The sequence below is a fragment of the Silurus aristotelis genome (genome assembly GCF_946808225.1).
Source record: "Silurus aristotelis genome assembly, chromosome: 15".
Classification (NCBI taxonomy): Eukaryota; Metazoa; Chordata; class Actinopteri; order Siluriformes; family Siluridae; genus Silurus; species Silurus aristotelis.
In genome coordinates this window covers 20,254,970-20,282,018 of record NC_139588.1, presented here as the reverse complement: position 1 = coordinate 20,282,018, position 27,049 = coordinate 20,254,970, and the positions used below count along the sequence as shown (strand labels likewise).

General features: G+C 39.5%; 1 protein-coding gene across 2 annotated transcripts in view; it reads right to left on the bottom strand.

Annotated features, from left to right (window-relative positions):
- The window catches only part of tbc1d32 (TBC1 domain family, member 32), a 72,814-nt gene that overhangs the window by 21,551 nt on the left and 24,214 nt on the right, over window positions 1–27,049 (bottom strand). For both annotated transcript variants that reach the window (XM_083562431.1, XM_083562432.1), the window contains exons 23-30: window positions 25,483–25,571; window positions 13,663–13,785; window positions 11,914–12,022; window positions 11,659–11,752; window positions 9,326–9,451; window positions 8,591–8,674; window positions 6,211–6,280; window positions 4,233–4,348 (exon numbers count right to left, since the gene is read on the bottom strand). In XM_083562431.1, coding sequence (XP_083418557.1) covers window positions 4,233–4,348; window positions 6,211–6,280; window positions 8,591–8,674; window positions 9,326–9,451; window positions 11,659–11,752; window positions 11,914–12,022; window positions 13,663–13,785; window positions 25,483–25,571 — 811 coding nt within the window. The remainder of the gene's footprint in view (window positions 1–4,232; window positions 4,349–6,210; window positions 6,281–8,590; window positions 8,675–9,325; window positions 9,452–11,658; window positions 11,753–11,913; window positions 12,023–13,662; window positions 13,786–25,482; window positions 25,572–27,049) is intronic.

The following is a 27,049-nucleotide window of genomic DNA, read 5'->3' as shown; positions in this document are numbered from 1 at the left end:
TCATAAATAAAAAGGAACGACTGATTTCACAAAATGTAGTTGAGTAAAAAAGTCAGATATTTGACTTTGAAATGTAGTAAACTAAAAATAAAAGTTTCCCTGAATAGAAATATTACAGTAAAGTACGAATACGTGAAAAAGTACAGAAACAAATTAGATTTACTTCCCTACTTTCCACTACTTGTAATACGACATATGATACTGTAATTATTGTGTAAAAGACTGCATAAAATTTTAAAGTTACCCCGAACAGGTTCTCCTCCTAACGCTGAGTCTCCTGTCAGATTCCGAACATGCCTGACTCTACATTCATGCTATTTGGCAGACGCCCTTATCCAGAGCGACTTACATTCATACATTATACAGGTGAGCAGCTATGGGGTGGAAAGGCCTTGCTTAGGTGCCTCAGAGTGGTATATTGGTGTGGCTGGGATTTAAACTCACCACCTACAGATCCAAATATTTAATGCCTTAACCACTAAGCTACTTTCCCCCCATCTATACATGACTTCAATACTCTTGCAATTCTGTCACTTTCTTTATTTTTTTATGTTCCCACATAAATCTCCCCAAGACTTCTCCAAAACAGGATTTTTCCAGAACATACATTTATGTCATTCATACAACTCAGCAGCTATGGGGGATAAGGGCCTTGCTCAGGGGCCCAGGAGTGACAGCTTGGTATGCTGGGATTTTATCCAAAGTCCAATGCATGAAGCCCACCCAATGTTGACATCTGTTATATAATCTAAACTAAATTCTGCTCGGGTTAATGCTGAACCGAGTTATGGAATGACAGGGCAGATTAGACCATAAATGAGTTAAAATCTGACAAAGAATTTGCTGATTTACAAAGACAAAGTCCTGTTGTCAACTTTAAGAACTCCCAATCCCAGAGAGTTAATGCAAAAAAAAAAAAAAAGAGACTGCACTCTGAATGAATAAACTGCTGATCGAAGTTTCTGGCTTTTGGCAGACGCTGTAATCAAGACCAGTGAGCATTTGCAAGTTAAGGCCCAGGATTGGCAGCTTGGCAGTGCCGGGATTTGAACTTACAAGCTTTTGATTCGAAGTACAACACTAAGCAACCAATTCCACACACAAAAAAGCGCAGAATGATACGGATCAAGATTTAAGAAGACCTCGAGACCTCTCAAGACCTAAAAAACCCCAAAACAAACAAAGGCCAATGCCAAGGTTTTACTTCAACAAATTGACTTTATTTATGCATTGCCTCAGCTATTAGTATTATTATTCTCCTCCTGTCAAATTTGGGAATTGATGTAAAACGTAAAAAGAACAAACTTTCTGTCAAGACCATTTTTAGGACTTTGAGGATGGATTTAGACTGTAATTATTATCAAAAGTCGACTTCAATGGCTCAGGACCACAGGTTGCATTCAAGCACTTATCATTAGACACCTTAAAAATGATGGGACAGTAATGAATGGACATTCGGTGCCACACAAATGAGGATGGGTTTCCTTTAAAAGTCTGGTTCCTTCCTCATGCCATCTCAGGGAGTTTTTCCTTGCCGCAGTCGGCCCTGGCTCGCTCATTAGGGACAAATTTACAATAATAAGGAACAAACCTATCCAATTTTTTATAGCTTTGAGACAATGTCTATTGGTAAAAGTGCTATACAAATAAAGATTGATTGAATTTTAGCGAGATAATATCCAGTACCCAATTCAAAAAAGTCTTAAAGCTGAAGACTGTTCAGCTCTAGTGTATACACACGCATCTAATACATAGACTCTAAACACGATATATACAGTATGGCACATTTTAATTCCGCTATTGCCTTTTCACAGATAAAAGATGGGCAAATAAAAGGCTGCCATATTGCCTACCTTTGCATATTTCCACGCTGTAGGCGACAAAACTTTCAGCGAATGCCGGGTTCTCTTCAGGTTTCTATACAGTGGGTCAGAAATCACCCACTCAGCGTAGCATTTCAGACAGCAGGCAAAAAGCATATTTCATCTGGTAACTATAGTGACAGCTGAGCTCAGCACAGCTAGGGCTTATTCAATGCGAGCTGCGCTGTTATTTTAAGCTATTGCATGTATAAATAAAATGTATATTTTGTCAGATCATTTAGTTTCATTGTGACCAATGTTTTTTACTGAAATGAATCAAAAAGCCTCGATAACACAGGATGACTCCAAGCATATGGGCAGACTACAAATATGGAAGCCACAATTATAAAAAAAAAAAAAAAAAAAAGCTCAGATTGAAATCTGCTCATATTGAAATCTGCTTTTCAACTGGGTTGTACTATATTTTTCTTTCTAATAATTTGCAAAGGTAAGAAATTAAATTAACAAAAACAAACAAACAAAAAAAAAAAACAGACAGACAGACATACAGACGGACAGACAGAAGGATAGATGGATAGATGCACAAAAAGACAGATCAATAAACATATGGATAGATGGATGGATAGATAGACAGACAGGCAGATGAATGCATAAAAAGACAGACAGACAGACAGACATACAGACAGACAGATAGATACAGATCAATAGACAGACAGGTGGATGCGCAGACAGACAGATGCCCAGATAGATAGATAGATAGATAGATAGATAGATAGATAGATAGATAGATAGATAGATAGATAGATAGATAGATAGATAGATAGATAGATAGATAGATAGATAGATAGATAGATAGATAGATAGATAGATAGACATATGGATAAATAGTTGGATAAATAGATGAAAGATAGACGGACAGGCAGATGGATGCATCAAAAGACAGACAGACAGACAGATAGATACAGATCAATAGACAGACAGGTGGATGTGCAGACAGACAAACAGATGCCCAGACAGACAGAAGCCCAGATAGATAGATAGATAGATAGATAGATAGATAGATAGATAGATAGATAGATAGATAGATAGATAGATAGATAGATAGATAGATAGATAGATAGACGGACGGACGGACGGACGGACGGACGGACGGACGGACGGACGGACGGACGGACGGACGGACAGACATAAATAGATAGATAGATAGATAGATAGATAGATAGATAGATAGATAGATAGATAGATAGATAGATAGATAGATAGATAGATAGATAGATAGTGTGTGCATATGGATGGACGGACGGACGGACGGACGGACGGACGGACGGACGGACGGACAGACAGACAGACAGACAGACAGACAGACAGACAGACAGACAGACAGATAGATAGAGATCAACAGACAGACAGGTGGATGTGCAGACAGACAGAGAGAAAGATGCCCAGACAGACAGACAGACAGACAGACAGACAGACAGACAGACAGATGCACAGACAGACAATGTAATACTCTGTCAATAAAGAAAATACAGCAAAAAGTACTGAAGGGGTCCATGCTTAATATAATGCACAGTGAACATGTTGAAGTGAATTCTATCGTGCTTTAATGCTATGCCGCCTCTCACCCTCCAAACCTTCCTGTTCCGTCCAAACTTCTATACTTCCACACATTTTTCTAGTGTTCCAATGTGGATAACATCAAGACTCCCTAAAAACAGTGCTTCAGTTTGCCATCTTTCAATATGTAGATGGCATCGAATGACTCAAAGCTTATAGGACTGACTGAACATCTAAAAGCAGACAGACATGTGGATTAGAGAGAGCATGTACTGTTTGATGTGGATGTCTAATGGGAGTCTCGGAGGATGTTCACAGTTAATCTGTGAGGGTATTCTGCTAGACGATGTCTTGCAACTGTAACACCACGATCACTGAAACACCCACACAAGCAAAGTAGATACACTTTAAAACACCCACCATTCAGTATTTCAAACAAATAAACTCAAGTGTGCAGTAAAACTCCAGCAGCAGCCATTTGGGAATTCGGTATTAATGGTGACTTGGGACCACTTGAAGTTGACTTTAGTATTGAACTTTTATTGTAAGACTAAAAAAAAAAACTTTTTTAAATCTTCTTGTCCTATTAAATAATAAATTAAGCATTTTTAATGACATGCCAGGGAAGTATATTAATATCATAACAATAAAAAATATAATCTCCTAACACGAGGAAATATTAAACATAAAATCTTTACGCTAGGGATCGTCATTTCATCCAAATTTTTTTTTACAGTAGGGCACAGGCTGTTGTTGTTGTTTATAATAATATTCAGCACACGTCGCAGCTTGGAAAGGTCATATACCAGATATAAGAGAAATTCTCTACTAAAGCGCAAGCAGAAAGGATACAGAGATCAGACTGGATTGCAGTGCGCTGCTGTGACAGGAACTCCTGACAGTGTTTGATGAGAAGACAGAGATCCTGCTCTGAATCCTCTCGCACTAACTTCAGCAGTGAGCCGTACCTGCAGTGACACACGTAGAAAAGTTAGCAAGAGTGTCGTGACTCTAAATCGTTAAAATATTAAAAGAGTTGTCATAGCACTCGGAGTACAAATGTGTCATAGGATAGGTCATGCTTCTGGAATAACAAACACTTTGAAAGATGTGTGGGAATATATATATATATATATATATGCACACACAGATAATTTATATACTGTGTATATAATCTATACCTATCTATCTATCTATCTATCTATCTATCTATCTATCTATCTATCTATCTATCTATCTATCTATCTATCTATCTATCTATCTATCTATCTATCTATCTATAATGCACACACAAACTATCTATCTATCTATCTATCTATCTATCTATCTATCTATCTATCTATCTATCTGTCTGTCTGTCTGTCTGTCTGTCTGTCTGTCTGTCTGTCTGTCTGTCTGTCTGTCTGTCTGTCTGTCTATCCATCCATCCATCCATCCATCCATCCATCCATCCATCCATCCATCCATCCATATGCACACACTATCTATCTATCTATCTATCTATCTATCTATCCATCCATCCATCCATCCATCCATCCATCCATCCATCCATCCATCCATCCATCCATCCATCCATCCATCCATCCATATGCACACACTATCTATCTATCTATCTATCTATCTATCTATCTATCTATCTATCTATCTATCTATCTATCTATCTATCTATCTATCTATCTATCTATCTATCTATCTATCTATCTATCTTTATGCACACACAAACTATCTATCTATCTATCTATCTATCTATCTATCTATCTATCTATCTATCTATCTATCTATCTATCTATCTATCTATCTATCTATCTATCTATCTATCTATCCATCCATCCATCCATCCATCCATCCATCCATCCATCCATCCATCCATCCATATGCACACACTATCTATCTATCTATCTATCTATCTATCTATCTATCTATCTATCTATCTATCTATCTATCTATCTATCTATCTATCTATCTATCTATCTATCTATCTGTCTGTCTGTCTGTCCGTCCGTCCGTCCGTCCGTCCGTCCGTCCGTCCGTCCGTCCGTCCGTCCGTCCGTCCGTCCGTCCGTCCGCCCGTCCGTCCGTCCATCCATATGCACACACTATCTATCTATCTATCTATCTATCTATCTATCTATCTATCTATCTATCTATCTATCTATCTATCTATCTATCTATCTATCTATCTATCTATCTATCTATCTATCTATATAAAGTCTACATATTCAGCTATTACATCATTGCCTTTTTGTTTAATTGGAACAGATGATAGTGTTTATCTATTTATTGTTACATTTATAATGTTGCCTAAATAAATCTTTTTGAAAAAAACTTTTTCATGCTACTGAGAAAACCCTCCAACCATTTTCATGTCCTCAAAAGTAGTTTAGGCAATCCTGAATTTTTTTCTTGGACAAATATCCATTAAACAAGTTTTTTCAAATTTATTAATTAATCTTTTTTTTTATATGAATTATAGCTTTATTAAATGGGAGCATCAACAAAAAGAAAACCTGCTTTTGACTTTTACTACAGTCTCTACGTCCAGTCTGCTCTTATATACAAAATAATCTAAACCTTTAGACCAATCAAATCTGAGAATTCAATAGTACTGGTTACATTTACTTAGTTGTTCACTAAGTAGATATACGTCCAGGCACTTTTTATGAAATAAATCCTGTGTGTGTTTACTTTGTGCTGTCAGATCTCCACAGAAAAGATTTACTGTAGGAGAAGGCAGCTGTAATGAATCTTTGATTATCTCTTTGCTCATTGTAGAAGCTACTAGTATCAGTGCATAACAGAAGATTTTTCTCCTGGGGCTGAAAACACCGACCTGTGAGCCATGCCGATGCCCAGCTGTTCCACGGGCGTCAGATTGCGAGCCTTTATGTCGTGATCACCAACTATAAAAAAGTACAAAGTAAAGACAAATTACTGCACATTTACGGTGCTTTCTATGCCGGCCAAGCATACGCCACAGCATTGATCATCACGTCTAAGTTCATCACGTCTAAGCGCGCTTAATTGGTTAAATGCCTATGAATGCGAGGGAAACGAGCCTTCTGATGTGATTATGAAGCCACTTCTCTGTTCTCATTAATTTTGGAACAATGGCAGGAGTGTGATGATATAACATAACGCAGATGAATGTGTGTGTCTCGGTGCAGTCAGCCAGTGGCCCAGACAATGGCACAGCAAGACTTAAACCGCCACTGCAGAAAGTGAATTTTCGCCGTTATGCCTGGTTAATATGCATTACCGATAACGAAGCAGTTGCGAATTAAAAAGGCAGGCATGAAAGGATGAGTGACAGAGAAAAAAAATATGATGCATAATGTGAGTAGAAAAAAATTCACAATTCGTTTCTAATTATTCATATATATCAAAATAATATTAGGTCTAATTTAGGTGGGATTTACATTATACGATTTGAAATATACCTGACTTTTCCATCCGCCTGTTGTTCTTTCCCAAACTGTTACCACAGAGTTGGAGGCACCCAATAAAATGAACATCTTTTGGATTAAATTTTCCCTTCACTTGAACTAAGAGACTTAAAACTTTTCCAGCATGACAATGTCCCTGTACACAAAGCCAGCTTTGCCTGCTTTACCATAAAGAAACCCACTGAACTGGAACGTTCTGAGTAACACAATTGCGTCTCAATGATCTTCACAGATCTCCACAAACACACTCCGAAATCTGGAGGAACATCTTGCCAGAAGAGTGGAGATTATAATAGCAAATAGGAAATAAATGTGGATTGAAAGGTTCAAAAAGCATATGTGAATCTTATGGTCAGGTGTCCAATGTGTGTCTGTCTAAGTGTCTGTCTGTCTGTCTGTCTGTCTGTCTGTCTCTCTCTCTCTCTCTCTTTCTGTCTGTCTGTCTGTCTGTCTGTCTGTCTGTCTGTCTGTCTGTCTGTCTGTCTATCTATCTATCTATCTATCTATCTATCTATCTATCTATCTATCTATCTATCTATCTATCTATCTATCTATCTATCTATTTACATACAATGGATTAAATGTCTATTAAAGGCATTACAAATTATAACGTCTTTAATAGCTTTTGCAACATTTCTTCTTGCAACGATTCTTAACAAATCATAAAAAAAAAAACTAACTTTCTTTTCGGCTTCTCCCGTTAGGGGTCGCCACAGCGGATCCTCCGCACGTTTGATTTGGCACATGTTTTACGCTGGATGCCCTTCCTAACGCAACCCTCCCCAATTTATCCGGGCTTGGGACCGGCACTAAGAGTGGCTGGGGATGGTTCCCTGACCGGGAATCGAACCCGGGTCGCAGCGGTGGGAGCGCTGCATCTTAACCACTAGACCACCAGGGGACCCTTCTTAACAAATCATGATACCTGATAATCATGCTGGTGTATCTCATTTAGCACAAAAAATTGGTGTCTTATAAATGTGTTCATAGTTTGTAGTAAACATAAAGTGTAGACAGTGTTACGCAATAGCTGTATACAGGAAACAGGAAGTCGTCCAGAAACGTTCCTATGGATTACTCATTGTCATGAGCAGGTGACTAATTAATTGGACATTTATTTTTTTTTATTCTTCTTTTAAATAAAGCCTATACGAAATGTATTTTTTGAATGTGGGTAACATATGAGCCACTTTGGTCTTCATATCAGCCTTTCATGCAGGTTCATGCAAATTGAAAAAGTGTGATCTCTGTGGCTTTGACCATGTCATGGATGTTGGTGCTGAGATTTTCACACAACACACTCTCTAGAGTTTACAAAGAATAGTTTAAAAAAAAAAAAAAAAAAAAAAAAAAAAAAAGAAAGAAAGAAAACAGTGAAAGTGCAGGTCTATGAATGGAAACATCTTGTTGATAAAACATTTCTAATAACTGGACTTCTGTTCAGAAGGTTTTGAGTTTAATACATTCAACGCCACCAAGCTGCCATTCCTGGACCCTTGGGCAAGACCCTAAACCCTTGATTCGCTCTTGATCTGCCTGATTTTATGCATTGCACTGATGCCACATGACTGGCTGATTAGAAAAGTGCCTAAAAGGCAGCTGTTTTTTATGTCCCTAATAAACTGATCATTGCACCATGCAGGTCTGTTAAATCAGCCAAATGCTATTCTTATGAAAAGAATTCTTCAATGCATTTATATACTTCTTAGAAAATGTATAGCAGAGCACTAAAGAAAAACGTCTGGCGATTTCATTTTTATTACTGACCTTTGTATTCTGCAGGTGGGAAAAAGCAGTGAGGTGGGGAGGAGGAAAGATGCAGCACGGCCCTCTCTAGAAGATCGGCCAACACTGTGGAAATGGAACAGCAAACCCATATTTTAACATCATTATAGCTGTAGTTGTAATTCTTACTCGGGCATCGTCATTGGACTAACTGTGCTGGTAAAATCTCGTGATGTTGAGTTATGTGGGGGGAAAAACACAGCATGTAATTTAAAAGAGAAGATTGAGGGTCACATGCCTGGAGAACATTGTGGGCAACAGTCACACTGGATTTGTGGTGTTTAATTTTTCTGTTTATGAGCATGTTAACACTTCTTAAGATTTTAAGCAGAAATTCCTTACATAGTTGCAGAAAGATAAGGAAGGGATAAATATCTCTCACTACTGTCAATCACAGTGAGACGAGCCAATCGTAAGTGTTTGGGTATGAGGAAGTGGGCTGATATCGCTTCAAATGTGATCCTGTAGTCAAAAAGATGCGATTGGATACCATTAAATGAAAAGAATCAAGGAAAATAGGATATTTCTGAAATGTTCTTTGTCACACTGACACTAAGGGGACATATTAGAAATTCTAATACCACAATTCTCAACGCATGACCAAGTATATATATATATATATATATATATATATATATATATATATATATATATATATATATATATATTACTCTGATTAACTGTGTATCCTCAGCATGCAAATACATCATCACTTACCTCTTCCTGTAAGAACTCTGGATTTGCTAATCATGGCTTTGCACAAGTGTCTCCTGCAGTTCTCCATCCAGTTCTCGTCTCTCTCACCATCCTTAGCGGAAGACAGGAAAGCGCTGACCTCAGAGTCTGTACAAACATACAAGCAACAAAAGACAAGCTAGCGCTTTTCACAAATTTGAGATTTCGTGATACTTTATGGAGTTTTAAAACCCTGGATTTATGAAGGAGGCTACGCTCGATCAACTCAGCGTGACCTTTGATGAGACAAGAAACGGCATTACAGAAACGGCATTACATTACTTTGGCTTACAGATGTTTCGCCTGGCAAAACCGAATAAATCGGGGTCATTACGCCAGGGAGCTGACTTGCTTCAACGGTCTTTGGTCATGTGATGTTGAGACGGTTTTTAACTTTGAAATACAGAAGCGCTTTACACGACGGCAGATAGGAGATGATGGAGCCAAAAAAACGCAATGTTTTTCGTAGATATTTGACCACCTCTGTATAAATGACTGATTTGTAACTCAGAGCTGCTTCGCTGATCTCCATTCAGAGATGTTTCATATTAATGCGTAATGTTTTCCTTTACAAGCCAAAAATGTAATCTCATCCATCCGAATAAAAACACACGCCTCGCGTTATCCAATCGTCAGGATTAAACAAAGCCTGGCAACTCAGCAATTATAAATTTGAGCAAGTGATGAGGTTGAAGCCCCGTTTAAATCCCAGGACTGAAAATTGAGTCTTCGTCCGAATGTGAGGTGAATTTTAATCACGAAAAATAAACAGATAAGATGTCCTTCCTTACAGACTCCACCCCTTTTGATAAATTATGCATGGTGTTTACAATGCAGTGAAGCTGAATAGCATTGCAGTCTTGCTTATGGAGCTAATTTCTGGGTCAGACAATGTTAAGCTAAAATCTGTCCTATGTCCTTCTTTACTGACTTCATCCCAACCGAGTCTGGTGGAAAGCATCAGTCAAAAAGTGAGGGACGGTCTGGAGGTAAATTTTACGACTCAGTGATTTAAATAGCGTAAATATATGTAGGGCTGAAACGATTCCTTGTGTAACTTGAGTTATTCGAATACAAAAAATAATTATAATAAAATAATAATAAATAAAATAAACATATACTTTGCCTCAATGCTTCGTTTAGTACATGCTTCCATTTAACTACACACGGAGCACTGTGTTTCCCCACGGACCATTATTAATGACGCACCACCTGCTAAACTCTGGAGCGCTCTGGGGTCTCATTTACAAAGGTTTTGCGCGCTACCCCTTCTTGCCTTCTTTGTTTCCACGTTGTGTGTACGCAGCGCTCAGATTTTACTTACACGTGCGCACTTTCTCCCATCAAGTTAGTTTTTTTTTTTTTTAAAGATCACGACCTTTGTGCCGAAAGTGCCGTACGCACACGTTTTCAGCCTCGTTTTATGTGCACGTCGGGAGCTGTGCAACTGGTGCTTTACCACGTCTGCTATTCTGAGGTATTTAAAGGTCATCATTTCGACACCGCTGCGAAGATCCGGAGCGAATCGCAGAAGGTGCTTGACGCGCTTCGAAAAGAAGACTTCTCAGCCAGGAACAGTGGGGGCGCTGTATTGCTGTGCCAGGGGACTATTTTAAAGGTGATGGTGTGGAAACAGATCAATACAGCAATAAAATTAATAAAACTTTGTTGTAAACAGAGCGAGTCTTAAAACTTTTTGATACCACTTCGTATTTGCCTTCATATAGATTTAGCCGCAGAGTTCATACAATATTTAAAGTTCAAGTTTAAGTTTATTTCTATAGCGCTGTTCACAATGGACATTGTCTCACAGCAGCTTTACAGAACGTCAGAATTCAAGTAAATTATGTCTATTTATCCCTGATGAGCAGCATGGGGTGACTCAGATTGCTGTGACAAGGGCCCACGTTGTCATCTGCGGTTGGAGCCCATTCTCCTCAGATTTCCAAGCCATGCCTTTTGAGTTGCATCACTGTGCCACATTGTAAAGATCGGTTATTTGAGTTAAACTAAAAGGTTAATCCAATCCCTGGTGCATGAAAATCCAAAAAGCTTTTAAACTATCCCCATTCCTTCTAGCGGCAACAACCGTGCTATGGTTGGTCTGTCGTCCCATTTTCCCATCATTCGGATGTTCGTCATGATCTTCAACTGATTCTCTTAATCTTTTGAACATGAGTACGCAAATCAATAAATAAAACAAATTCTAGACCAAACAAATGAATGTTAGGACTAAAAATAAAGTCCAGGTGACTGGAAATAGCAATGAAAGTTGAATCGAGCTCCTTTAACAGCAAATTTGTGCAGCTTCTTGCCTTGTTTAGTCCAGGAGGTCTTTGGCATTTCGAGGGTGTAACATGCGAGTCCGGGGAGGGATGAGAATATCAGCCATGGGTATGGATTATCTCCCTGGAAGGAAGATACACAAGAAGGAGAGTATGTTAGAGCTATAGGGGGAACAAAGTAATAAAATAGGAATAGGAAACTGTTCACAGGAAGTAAAGCCGAGATTAATTGTATCGATCGCTGTATAGTTTCGCTCATATGAAGGTAAAAATTGGAACTCAAACCTTCTGCAGTTCTCTGGCGGGGAGTTTCCGTTCAGATGGACCACCGATCACATTCATCCGAACCAGGAGGTGGTTCCTCTCCACAGAAATACCATCAATGATAACCTCACTAGAGAGCAGTAAAGGGGTGTTATAAAGCACTTATACACTAACATAACATTATCTTAGCCATGGTGTAACTCTAAACTCTGTTGGAACCCATTCACCGATATGTTTCTTTTGGCAAGAAGTTTAGACAATAAACTAAATGTAAGGAATTTCCTCTACGTCTGCCGGAAGCTTGCTTACAGAAATATGAATATCAGGGGATGGTGTGGAGTGATATCAAACTACATAAGAAATCCTATATTATCCTATAATATATATATATATATATATATATATATATATATATATATATATATATATATATATATATTATTACAATTATTAAACAACTTTTTAAAATAGTTAGGAGCAGATGATGGTTAATATCTACAATAAAAATAATAACAGGGTTTAACTTTTCACAAAGACATTCCAAAACATTAAATGTTGCCATAAACATTTAACAATGTTTTGTGTTTTTTAAAAGGGGCATAACACACACACACTTTTGGCCAATCTCATGCTAAATTTGAGTACCTACTGTAGAGAGTGGAATTGCATCCTTGAAATCTCCGAAGAGTCTTATCAGATTAATAAAAGAAAAATAGAGCTTTACACTTATCTCCGAAAAACAAAACAAAAAAAAACAGGCTTCTCGAGGCGTGTTGTAGGCGGAGCTAATGACGGGAAATGGTGGGAACAAAACGAACAAGCTTGAGAAACTATGGTGATGCCATCGTTAAAAATCAACTGCATCCATTGGACACTTAACACTGAGTTCTTTGGGAAGCTAAACAAGGTTTTTCTTTCCTCACATCCAAAACCACACTTCTTTGTATAATTCTTCTCGAGTGAGTCCTGTGCAGTGCTGCAGTTTCTGTAACCGAATGAAGCATGGTGGTGGGTGTGCTCTTCCGGGGAAAGTACTCATACAGGAATTCCGTTAAGTGGAATTCCCGGAAGGAGTGTATTTGGCACAGAAATCATTTCTTTCTTTCTTTTTTTTTTTTTTTTACTTCGCCCATGTACAGCTTGAAAACTCTTTGGTAAATAACTCAGGATTAATGCATAAAACAGGATTAACCCTTTAAAAAAAGACGGACTGTAATACAGCGATCGGGCATAACGTTAAGACCACCTGCGTAATATTGTGTTGGTCCCCCTTTTGCTGCTAAAACAGTCCAGACCTGTCGAGCATCAACAGCATTAACTTCTTCAGCAGTTTCGAGCTACAGTAGACCACTTGTGATAGATACTGACCCCAGTTTTGCAGTTTTCGAGATGCTCTGACTTCATTGTCTAGCCATCACAATATGTGAAGCTCATTAAAATCCCTTTTTCAAATCACCCTTTGAGTACAAAATGTTCACTTGATGACTAATGTATCCCACCCACAAACAGGTGCCATGATGAAGAGATCATCAGTGATATTCACTTATTAACCACTTATAACGTCATACCTGGTCGATGTACATTTCAAACACTTCAGCATGTGAACTAACAGAAAAATGATCATCTTCAGGGTGGTAAATTCGACTCTAGCTGTTTTGTGTCAGACTGCATCGCCCCCATTCAGATCATTTTCCTATAACCACATGCCTCGTTTAAGTCTATCCCTGAAACTGCCTGGGATGAAGAATGAAGAGGTGTAAGTTCACATACTCTTCTCCAGTTGAGGTCTCGACAACGTTGTCCTTCTGATTCTGAAGCAGAATTTCCGAGAGTTTGTACTGAGACTCCAGGAGCAGAAGTGAGTCCAGGTTACAGCACATGGCACTCAGGAGTCTGAAGGAAAAAACAAAAAAGGGGGGGTTTCATTAAGTGAAATTTAAAATAAAAAAAAAATCTGCTTGTCAAAAACATCATGTCGCTGTTAAAAAAAAGTGTATGAGGCTATTGTGCTGTTCCAGAAATCCAAATCAAAGCCTCCTTCGATTTGGTTCGACGTGTACTACTTACAGGTGCCCTTTGTTCATCAAACGCAAACCCAGAAGTAAAGTGGTCTGTCGGTGAAATGATAAAAGCCCAGAACTTTTGGCTTTGAGTTTGTTTTATATGAGTGGAGAGCATTCGAGTGGCTCTGAGTAAGTGTGTGTAGGCGGGAAGAGGGTACGGAGGAGTGGGGGGGGGGGAGAGCTGGTGTGGTTGCGATGAGACACTGATTTCTCTCTCTAATGGATTCTAACGATAGTACTGAAGCTTGATTTGAGAGGCGTCTCCAGAGTAATCCATCTCTTTTCGCAGGGCTAAATCAGCATCCTGGCAATCGCACCAGACGATTTTGCAAGTTGGCTTTGTTTTGAAACGCTCCCTTAAACCGAGCAATCGTCATAACAAATCGGTGTTTTCACCACCTTCTCTAAATAAATAAATTAATAGTTGAAAAAGGTAAATAAATGTAATCCAACATAAACTAAAAAAAAACTATATTTTCCTGTAATCTTGTCGGCATGAGGTCTTCATCCCACACCTCGCAAACATGTATGCGAAACTAGTTTTGTATCACGCCAGCAGATGGCAGTACAAGGCGGCACGCACAGTCACAGGGAGAACCGAACTTCAAAAGTCAGCTATTTCAGCAACATGCGCCCCCTGTCGCCGAGCTCTTCTCACAAGTGAGTTTCTCGCCGGAAACAACATGATTCTGGTCTCTTGCGGACTTCGACCTCTGAAGATACGGCTCAAAGGCCGTCGTTTTGACACTACTTGCCACAGTCTTGCCACAGGACTTGCCAAATACAAACCATTCACCTTAACTCTTACATTCTGTAAAGCTGCTTTGAGACAATGTCAGTTGTGAAAAGCTCTATAGAAATAAACTTGACTTGACTTGACTACTGCCGAGATCCGGCGTGAATCGCAGAAGGTGCTTGCCCGCTTTGAAAAAAGAAGACTTCTAGGACATGTTTCAGATGTGGCAGGAACAGCGCTCCCAGTGGCTGGGAGAGCTGTATTGCTGTGCGAGGGGACTATTTAGAAGGTGATAGTGTAATAATAAATATTGTAAACAGAGCGAGTCCTGAAACTATTTAATACAGCCTCGTATATCACAAGGTCCTGATTTACTATAGCTCAATGTGTAAAAAAACATTTTTTTTAAATGGTGCATGTTGATCTAATAAAGTTCACACAGGACTTGCTCTTTCATTTAAGAAAATAAGCATGTGCTGGTGGTTTTTTGTTTGCATATTTGCCTTAATGAATATGCAATTTGGCGCAATTTGACCAAAAAAAAAAAAAAAAAACACAGCAAAGTCAATGCAAAACGGTTGCTTTATTACCCACAATGATTTACTGCAGCTTGAAAGACGTTTTGGAAATGATATGCTGATAAGCCTGAAGAGCATGAATTAAATTTGCAGACCTCCAGCCACCTTTCCGCGATAGAAAAAAAAAAATTTGGTACATATTCTTTCAAATGACTGAATGTTACCCTGGGAAAATTGGCTTTATATCAGATATGATCCACAATTTTGCAGCTATGAAGCCAACAGCGTTTAAACAGATTGTGAGCCTAGCATAACAGAATTTACGTTCTTTTATTTAGCATTTTGTCATTTTCTGACTTATTCTACAGCCTGTAATCAGCATTAGACATACTGAGTGTGTGGAAAGGTTTTATTTCAGTTTGTCATTTTTGTATTAGTCTTTTAGAGATTCAGACTTGCCATCAAGAACTATTAGCATACACACCAATGGTGGGGCCGTGCACTTCACACCAAGGCATTCAGTGGCCTACCTGAGTCAATTCACCTGTTAAAACCTATAAATAGAAACCAAGAGAATCACAGTATAACAGAGCACTGCATTAAAAAATAGGAATGTCCTACAGTAAGAATGAATGTCATTCCTGAAGCAAGAAACCCAATGATACAATTCAACAAGTCTCCTTTCACTGGAGCCACAACTGCACCGCCCGGCATACATTATCTCTAGCAGAAGCATCGATATTAACCTCATAAAATGACCCCGGGTTTGTTTTTTTTTGTGCATTTTCGTACGTTTTCCTGGGGATTTGAAATGAAGGCAAATTGTGTGTTTTTGTGCAAATTCAATAAAAAGAAAAATGTATAAATGGTTTATTAAAAAGCTTAACAAATGTTTTGAACTGTTCAGGCCGAACTTTCTTCAGGATGTCCAGCTTTTCTCGAATAGTCCGTCTTGTTAATGGCCTTGTAAGTGTATTTGTGAAATCTATTGAAATCTATCTATAAAAAAAAAAATAAAAAATCCACACAAATATATTTACAATTCTGCAGTTTGTTATGCGGTTTGTGAGCTCTGACCATCCTATCAAAAAAACCTGAACATGCCGAAGTGATTAGATGCCTTCTAGAGGGCCTTGGAGGGATCAAATCGCGATCTACTTGAAAGCAACTGCTTCAACGCATTTATGCGTTTTCCGCTTGAAGACGCTTTATTCAATTTTGGCGCATTTTATCGATCGAAATATGCTGCATATACAACTTTGCGTCTTAGATACGTAGATTTGAAATGATATAGCTGCAAGAAAATGATAAGAAAAAAAGTTCAATCAATACAAATTAGAGAAAGGGTTTGGATTGAGCAACCAAAAGAATCCAAAAACTCCCTCATTTGCATGTATAAATTAAATAAATAGCAAAAAATTATCAAATGATGATGCTTTTCAAAGATCAACAGCATCGAACACAGAGCAGAGTTAGAAGATATATGGTACGTACGTTTTTTTGTACATGCATATGTAATTTCTTTATTATATAGCGTTTCTACTAGTGTCTGTATACGTCAGAGTTTCTATCCAATCAGATTTTAGCCGTCACATCAAGTGTTGCCGAGGGGTCTAAGAAATTTGTCGTGAGGCCTTCGTAATCAGCATTTGCTTAAAGCAACAGCTTCAAGCAGCGTGGAATTAATGCTACTAATAAAAGCTGGCTAATGATGTTTACGGAGGCGATTAGGAATTTTTTTACTCTGCTCTGTATTCGATGCAGTTGAACTTTGAAAAGCTTCTTCATTCGTTTTTTGGGTTCTTTGGTTGCTCAATCCAAACCCTTCCTTACTTTGTATTGATTCAACTTTTCTTTTCATTTGCTTTGAGCTATCTATCATTTCAAATCTACGTATCTAAGTTGTATATTCGGCATATTTCGATTGATAAAATGCGTCAAAAGCGAATAAAGGGCCGCTCCCTTGAAGCGAACAGCGCATAAATGTATTTTTAATGCGAAACTGAGAGCTCTTTGCAGGCAATCGTGTAACCTGCATAATCGCGCCATTTATTTGACTGGTTTATTACATAGTCGTCGTCCTTAATATCGGAAACTTCCTCTGACTCTCACTGAAGCTGAAGATAAGAAACTCAGCAGACAACAACCTGTTTTCTGTTTTTTTTATATACAGTGAGGAAAATAAGTATTTGAACACCCTGCTATTTTGCAAGTTCTCCCACTTAGAAATCATGGAGGGGTCTGAAATTGTCATCGTAGGTGCATGTCCACTGTGAGAGACATAATCTAAAAAAAATAATCCAGAAATCACAATATATGATTTTTAAACTATTTATTTGTATGATACAGCTGCAAATAAGTATTTGAACACCTGTCTATCAGCTAGAATTCTGACCCTCAAAGACCTGTTAGTCTGCCTTTAAAATGTCCACCTCCACTACATTTATTATCTTAAATTAGATGCACCTGTTTGAGGTCGTTAGCTGCATAAAGACAACTGTCCACCCCATACAATCAGTAAGAATCCAACTACTAACATGGCCAAGACCAAAGAGCTGTCCAAAGACACTAGAGACAAAATTGTACACCTCCACAAGGCTGGAAAGGGCTACGGGGAAATTGCCAAGCAGCTTGGTGAAAAAAGGTCCACTGTTGGAGCAATCATTAGAAAATGGAAGAAGCTAAACATGACTGTCAATCTCCCTCGGACTGGGGCTCCATGCAAGATCTCACCTCGTAGGGTCTCAATGATCCTAAGGAAGGTGAGAAATCAGCCCAGAACTACACGGGAGGAGCTGGTCAATGACCTGAAAAGAGCTGGGACCACCATTTCCAAGGTTACTGTTGGTAATACACTAAGACGTCATGGTTTGAAATCATGCATGGCACGGAAGGTTCCCCTGCTTAAACCAGCACATGTCCAGGCACATCTTAAGTTTGCCAATGACCATTTGGATGATTCAGAGGAGTCATGGGAGAAAGTCATGTGGTCAGATGAGACCAAAATAGAACTTTTGGGTCATAATTCCACTAAACGTGTTTGGAGGAAGAAGAATGATGAGTACCATCCCAAGAACACCATCCCTACTGTGAAGCATGGGGGTGGTAGCATCATGCTTTGGGGGTGTTTTTCTGCACATGGGACAGGGCGACTGCACTGTATTAAGGAGAGGATGACCGGGGCTATGTATTGCGAGATTTTGGGTAACAACCTCCTTCCCTCAGTTAGAGCATTGAAGATGGGTCGAGGCTGGGTCTTCCAACATGACAATGACCCGAAGCACACAGCCAGGATAACCAAGGAGTGACTCTGTAAGAAGCATAGCAAGGTTCTGGCATGGACTAGCCAGTCTCCAGACCTAAACTCAATAGAGAATCTTTGGAAGGAGCTCAAACTCCATGTTTCTCAACGACAGGTCAGGAACCTGACTGATCTAGAGAACATCTGTTTGGAGGAGTGGGCCAAAATCCCTCCTGCAGTGTGTGCAAACCTGGTGAAAAACTACAGGAAACGTTTGCCCTCTGTAATTGCAAACAAAGGCTATTGTACCAAATATTAACATTGCCTTTCTCAGGTGTTCAAATACTTATTTGCAGCTGTATCAAACAAATAAATAGTTTAAAAAATCATACATTGTGATTTCTGGATTTTTTTTTTAGATTATGTCTCTCACAGTGGACATGCACCCAAGATGACAATTTCAGACCCCTCCATGATTTCTAAGTGGGAGAACTTGCAAATTAGCAGGGTGTTCAAATACTTATTTTCCTCACTGTATATTCACTCCTTTCAGAGGAATGCTATGTCGATGTGTAGGAGGGAAAGTATATCGGTGTGAGGTGATGAATATCTGAGAGGCGGATTTAGACCCGACACCTCCAGTGTAACAACACATTCAGTTACTGAGTCAGACGTGATGGGTGGGATCCAACCTTGCAAGCCCTTTACCAGCCTACAGCTTCCTTACTGTTGTTTTCTTTTCTGTTATAATCATTCAGATTATTATAAAGTAAGAGTATATTCGCAAATGTTGAGATTTTTTATGAGTTGCTCAGTAGCTCCTGGTTCTATAATCTCAAATGACTGTATAAGACTGTAGAATGCACATTACTTATAATCTTACACTCCAGTTCTCATGTTAGTTCTCACTCTTCAGTGTTCTGTATTGTTTAAAGACTATATTCACACTTTTGATGTCACCCAAATGAGGATGGGTTTCCCTTTTGAGTCTGGTTCCTCTCAAGGTTTCTTCTAAGGGAGTTTTTCCTGGTCACTGTCACCACGGCTGCTTATCAGGGATAAATACACACCATTCATCTTAACTGTTAAATTCTGTAAAGCTGCTTTGAGACAATGTCTGTTGTGAAAATCGCTATAGAAATAAACTTGACTTGACTTGATATTCATTATCTGACAAGACAAAGCAATAACATTTACTTTATACTTCTTTTTTTGGAGAAAACTAAATATAAATGTTTTACATTAATGGTATTTGGAAGATGCTCTTATCCAGAGCGACTTATAATCCTCTCTTTTATACAACTGAGCAGTTCAGGGTTAAGGGCCTTGCTCAAGGGTCCAGCAGTGGCAGCCTAATTGTAGTGGGATTTGAGCTCATGACTTTCTGATCAGAAGTCAAACAGCTCAACGACGGAGCTACCCCTTTCCCAAAACATTTGGGACACATTCTGACATGATTGGCATTCTGACATTGATTCAGCTTCATGATTAAGACATTCGATTTAGGATTAGAAGGTCGTAAGTTTAAATCCCAACCACACTAAACTGCCATGCCTAACCCACTGAGCAAAGCCCCCTAACTGCTCAATTATGTGAATGAGGCAGAAGAATGAGTCACTGGATAAGGGCGTCTGCCGAATGCTGGAAATGTCAATGTAAATGTACCTGGGATACTTTGCTATGATTCTGGTGTGTTGTACACTTGGTCTTAGGTCTTAACTTTTATTTTCAAGATGCCAAACACTCCATCAGGTAAAGCCTAATTCTTGTACCAAACACACCTAGAAGGTTGAACACTCATCATGCTAACACTCATTCTCAAGGGTTTTAATGTTGCTGTTAGACTTTCATATTAAGGGTTACTCAACAAACATACAGGGAAAGTTGAACCCTTGTTTTGAGAAAGCTTAAGCCCCCAACAAGGTTACCCAACATTAAATGTTATTCCACTCAACTCCACTCCATTTAATTCAAGTTTTAGCACTTTTAAGAATGGACATTGTCTTAAAGCAAGAATTATAGTAGAAAGTTCATATTTAAGTCTATGTGTATTTATCCCCGATGAAAACTTTAAAGGAACCAGACTCAAAAGGGGAACCCATCCTCATTTGATTGACACCTGTGATTACAAATCATTAAAACATTACAAACACCAGAGAGTGGGAAATATTATGAGCCCCGGAGTGTGTGATTAGCTTTTCGTTAACGCATTCAGATAATGTTAAACCCTTCTTCTTAGGAATGCAAAGCCTTCCTGGTGTAACATTTATTCATTTAGAATTCTCAGGTGGCCAACAGTCCTTCTGGAGTGGTAGTGCATTTTTTGGCGAAGCTAAACAGTTAACCTAATAGATGGATTTCTGGGTCAAACTCACCATCTGGAGCGACACTTCTGAAAAGACCTAGCCCTCTTTCTGGGTTGGTCAAATACCACATCAAATTTAAGTTTTAAGATCCATCCATCCATCCATCTTCTCCCGCTTATCCGATGCCGGGTCGCGGGGCAGCAGTCTAAGCAAAGATGCCCAGACTTCCCTCTCCCTAGACACTTCTTCCAGCTCTTCCGGGGGGACACCAAGGCGTTCCCAGGCCAGCCGGGAGACATAGTCTCTCCAGCGTGTCCTAGGTCTTCCCAGCGGTCTCCTCCCAGTGGGACGCGCCCGGAACACCTTCCCAGGAAGGCGTCCAGGAGGCATCCGGAACAGATGCCCGAGCCACCTCAGCTGACCCCTCTCGATGTGGAGGAGCAGCGGATCTACTCTGAGCTCCTCCCGAGTGACGTTTTAAGATGATTAACATTTTTTATTAATTTGCGATTTTGTTTAATAAAAATGCTACAAGCTAGCACCTAGTACTCAGACTGGGACTTCTCTCTCTCTCTCTCTCTCTCTCTCTCTCTTTCTCTCTCTTTCTCTCTCTCTCTCTCTCTTTCTGTCTCACTTTCCTTCGCTTCACAATGATTTGCATTATTTGCACTAAAATGTCACTTTAACTCTGGACTGGCACAGTGTGACTTTACACTTTCTTTTTATACCAGCGCACAGACACTTTAATGACAATCACATTTTGACACTTATGTCAATATCCGTCATAGACATATCCATCTCTTTTTGTTCATTCATGTATGTGTGGGTATATGTGGCGATATATAAATAGAAGGCGGAGCTCGAGGAAGCAGAGCTGAAGATGTTAAGGTTTTCATTGAGAGTGATGATAATGGACAGGATTAGAAACAAATTTATTAGGAGGACAGCACATGTGGGATGTTTTGGTGACAAGGTGAGGGAGGTGAGATTGAGATGGTTTGGGCATGTGCAGAGGAGGGACATGGGGTATATCAGTAGGAGAATGCTGAGGATGGAGCCACCAGGAAGGAGGAAAAGAGGAAGACCAAGGAGGAGGTTTATGGATGTGGTGAGGGAAGACATGCAGGTAGTTTGGCTGAAAGAGGCAGATGTAGAGGACGGGGGAGTATGGAGACGAATGATCTGCTGTGGCGCCCCCTAATGGGAGAAGCCAAAAGAAGAAGTGTGTTCGTGTGTATATATATATATTTTATTTTATATCATATTATATTATTCTTATACTTTTTTCATACCTTATAGTTAGACTCTACTTTAATAAACTTTTGTATTTATTTTGCTACTTTTTCGTTTCGTTTTTATGTTGTACTACAAGTTTTTCACGTTTACATGTTGAGCAGTCGTGAAAAAGCATTTTACTACATGTCGTACTCTGTATGATCGTGTATGTGACAAATAAAATTTGAATAAAAAAATATGGACGCACGCATCCAATCAGATTGTTATTGCACCAGTGGCATAATAATTACGAGACATTATTGTCCGACCACATGATGGCGCGTCTGATTACCCACTCACGTTTCTACATTGCATTCTATGAAGGAATGTAGTGTAGAAATAGAAACTTTTCATTAAAGAAGTATTTTCCATTAACGGAGAGCTTGCTCGACCCTGATTGGTGGATTGCTGTATGTTTGGCCAGTTACGTTTTTCTGCTTGTAAACAAAAAGGAACAACTGATGTAGTTGAGAAAAATGAAACATATTTGGCTTGTAGAAAAGTTCAAATAAAAATCTCCCCCAATGGAAATACTTTAGTAAAAAGTACAGATATGCGGAAAAGCTGCTTAAGTACAGTAACAAATTGTATTTACTTTGTTATTGTCCACCACTGAAGAATATTTGCCAGGAATCGCTTCGGCAGAGATATTTCACTAGAGAAATTGTTTGATATTTATTTACAGCATGTTAACCGCCTTTTTTTATGGCATGCCCACAAAAATACAACGTTCCTTAACCAGATGGTTTTTCACATTGCTAAAAGAGAATGTTTATTCAGTCATGTTGTTGTTGCAATGTTTTAAGTTGACTAGTTATACATAAAAAAAAAAAAAATTATTGAATGATCCAATGAAAGTGAATCAATCAAAAAAAAAAACGCCATGTTTTTTGCCATATGGTCCAGCCCTACTACATCTAAAAAAAACTGGGCGGCTGAGCACTTGTTCTCTGACGGGAAAAACCTCTTCATATGTGTCCAACAACTCCTTCTGTGCAGACTAAAATCTCTTTTGAGAGAGGCTAATGCTTCTGTTCAGGCAGGGGAGGGGGGGGGGACTTCTTAGAACCTCATTAATCAGTTTCGGATGGTGAACAGGTCCTCTTAAGAGGCTCTTCTGTTGGCAGGGTTCCAAGTTAAATTTAAGACTATTAAGGATGAAATTTGAGACCTATATCACGACATCAAAAACACAAACCCGAATACGTGTTAGCAACTCGCAGTGTTCGGGGCTCAGACACACTTTTAAGTGTAGATTAAAAACGTATCTTTTTAGCAAAGCCTACACATAATATACGTCTCACATCATAACCTTGTGCTCCAGAACATCTGATCACATGCACATTATCAACTTGTGCTGGTAATATCATGAACAGCAGCTACGCTAATTTCTCTCCACTGCTTCTCTCTCTCTCCCAATCCCGAGGCTTCCTGAGGTTTGGCCAGCTCCAGTCACGTCCCACCTTATGAAGATTATGGACCTTTAAAGAAGTAGATGCCAAACTCGCAAACATCCTGAACCATCTAGAGACGTACTAGTGCCAATTGGATCCCACTTCATGTGTGGAGTTTTGACATTGGACCTCCTGAAGTGTTTAAAGGCTCTGGCATGGAGAAGCTGATGCTGGATCTGTGATGATCACAAATGTTGATGCTCAGTAGCTCCTAGTTTTATAACCATAATGACTGCAGAAAGAACATTTACTTTTAATCTTATACTCCAGTACTCATGTTAGTTCTCACTCTCCAGTGTTCTGTATTGTTGAAAGATTTATGATCAAACTCTTGATGTCACCCAAATAAGGATGGGTTTCCCTTTTAAATCTGGTTCCTCTCAAGGTTTTCTCCTCATAACATCTAAGGGAGTTTTCCCTTGCCACAGTCGCCATGGCTGTTCATCAGGGATAAATGTACACCTTTTACCTTGACTGATTTCTGTAAAGCTGCTTTGAGACAATGTCTGTTGTGAAAAGCGCAACAGAAATAAACTTGACTTGACTTGACTTGACCTTAACCGAGCCCTAAATTAAACTTTCTTTCAGCTTCCCCCATTAGGGGTCACCACAGCGAATCATCAGCATAACAGAAAGCCGATTGGCTGTTGTGTGTTGGTCTCGCTTGTAGTTGTAACACAGCGAATAATATTTGGACTAGCGAATGAAAGGACTACATTATCACTGAAAACTAAAACAAAAACATTCCAAAAGGCTACATGAGCATTTGAAGGAGCGTTAGAGCGTTACGTGGACATCAGTTTGAAATGATGTAAAACCAGCGAATTTAAGAGTTAAAATTTGAGACTTTTTATTTGAGACCCCAGCGAAAACTGTGTTGGCTAGCTCTAAAGTCTCTACTTCTGTCTCAGAATTCCCACTCAGGTTAAAAATTCCATTCAGGATGGATGAACTCGGCAGATAGGAAAGAACTCCGAGGATTCCAATGAGGCTAAGAAACTCCTTCTGGAAAGCTGCCCCACCATTTGGAAGAGTAATAATAGGAGTCATAACAGTCCTTCTGGGAGGAGATAGCACCTCATAGGGGTGCTATCCTGTGCCACGATTGGAAGCGCGAAAAGATGCGAGTGGAATCGCATGAGCCTTTAATGAGTTTCGCGTGAACAACGGGACTTGGCAAAGGTTTGGTAAACTGCAAGAAAAGCAAAAATGTTTTCCGAATAGCAACAATAGCACGTTGTGTCACGCACGCACACCGTTGGTTAAACATCTCGCCCAGCGGAGGAACTTCGATCTAAGAACATAACACCCTCGCTGTCAAATTAACACTCTGCCGAAGTGCCATGCGCCCTGTAGGAGGCGGGTAGGGGGGGGAAAAGGGCCAGGAGGATTCCTACCGCCTCAGGTGGATCTGGTCCATGACACCACCCGCTGGTACCTCCGAGTTATTTGCGTCTGTAGACCCCCATAGGTATGTTTTATGCTGCAATAAACGTGGTGTTGTTTATCATCCTCGTAGTAAAAAAACTTAAATACGGCCTTTATTGATATAAATAAGTTCTGCACCAGCTCTAATTACAGCCGCGGGTCAAAGATCGATGAGCTTCAACTTCCAGCCGACACTCCGAGGAAAAGGGTTTCTCTAACTTTCCTTTAAACGATCATCGGTTTGTTTGACATCCTTTCAAACACCGATCTTCCTAATATGAAAATCTCTTAATCTGACCGAATCATAGCAGAGCAAACACACACTGAGGCAAATCAGGCGCTCATCGATCTAAAGTGCGAGAGAACAATGGAGCGGGGGAAAAAAAGGGCTATCAGATAATGGGCGCGCTAAATGGTACTGCCATCCCTTTGTACTATTTCATTTGGAGAGATAGATAGAGAGAGAGAGAGAGAGAGAGAGAGAGAGAGAGAGAGAGAGAGAGAGAGAGAGAGAGAGCGCACGATAGGGCCATGGCCAAGAAGCCGAGAGAGAGAATTATCGATCGTACCTCAGGCCAAATGTGTGCGACTGCTCGTAGTTGAACAGGGAGTGGATTTTGGCGTCGGAGTTGATAACGACGAGGCGGTCCATCACGTCCTGAGGGGAGAGAAGCGATACGCAGGTGAGGCTAATGATGATGGTGATGATGCTGGAATTCAGGGGTGCACAAGTCATCTCTGGGCAAAGTCTGCCCTCTTATGGCAAGATGTCAAGCAGCAGGCGTGTACAGTATGTTGATTCATTCGCGACTACAAGCTATTGACGTGATCGTGAAATAGATCGTTCAGAAGGTTGACGGAATCCATTCGGTGGGGACCTGCACCGTGATCGCAACTTGTATATCATGGGTTAATCATTTTCACACTTCCAATTGGCTTGACGAGGAGAATTATAATTTAATATACAGACTTTTATTTTACTCTATACTCATTGGAATTTTCCCAATATCATTTCATTTTTTAGTTTCTGAACTAAACGCTGGGGTTTCCATTAAACTTTCTCTCTTCTCTTCCTTCTCTGTCTTTTCCTTCTTCTCTTCCTTCTCTCTCTTCTATCTCTTCTCTTCCTTCTGTCTTTTCTCTTTCTTCTCTTCCTTCTGTCTTTCTGTCTTCTCTTCCTTCTCTGTCTTCTCTCCCTTCTCTTCTCTTCCTTCTCTGTCTTCTCTCTCTTCTCTTCCTTTTGTCTTTTCTCTTTCTTCTCTCTCTTCTCTTCCTTGTCTTTTCTTCCTTCTGTCTTCTCTTCCTTCTCTTCCTTCTCTCTCTTCTCTTCCTTCTCTGTCTTTTCTGTCTTCTCTTTCTTCTCTCTCTTCTCTTCCTTCTCTGTCTTTTCTGTCTTCTCTCCCTTCTCTGTCTTCTCTCCCTTCTCTCTCTTCTCTTCCTTCTCTCTCTTCTCTCTTCTCTTCCTTCTCTTTTTTCTCTCTCTTCTCTTCCTTGTCTTCTCTTCCTTCTCTGTCTTCTCCTTCTTCTATTCCTTCTCTCTTCTCTTCCTTCTCTCTCTTCTCTCCCTTCTCTTTCTTCCTTCTCTCTCTTCTCTTCCTTCTCTCGCTTCTCTTCCTTGTCTTCTCTTCCATCTCTGTCTTCTCCTTCTTCTCTGTCTTCTCTTCTTTCTTTGTCTTTTCTGTCTTCTCTTCCTTTTCTATCTTCTCTCCCTTCTCTGCCTTCTCTCTCTTCTCTTCCCTCTCTCTCTTCTCTTCCTTCTCTGTCTTCTCCTTCTTCTCTCTGTCTTCTCTTCCTTCTGTCTTCTCTTCCTTCTCTCTCTTCTCTCACTTCGTATTAAAATATTCCCAATAGTCATTTAGTTCCTTTGATCAGAAATAAAATTTTATTTAGACTATAGTTCCAACCATTTATATATCTCTATATAATTAAATAGCGCATACGACAAAAGAACAAACGACTCGGACTAGAAGAGCTGAGAGATGAATTACTCAATCCTGGCACTTTTGTACGTCGCTTTAGACAAGGGAGTCTGCTGAATGCTACAAATGTAAATGTTTCCTGACCTACGGAGATTTTCACGATGCTCATATGTGTCCTTTAAAAACTAAACAAATCACTCTTTGTGACAACTCGTTC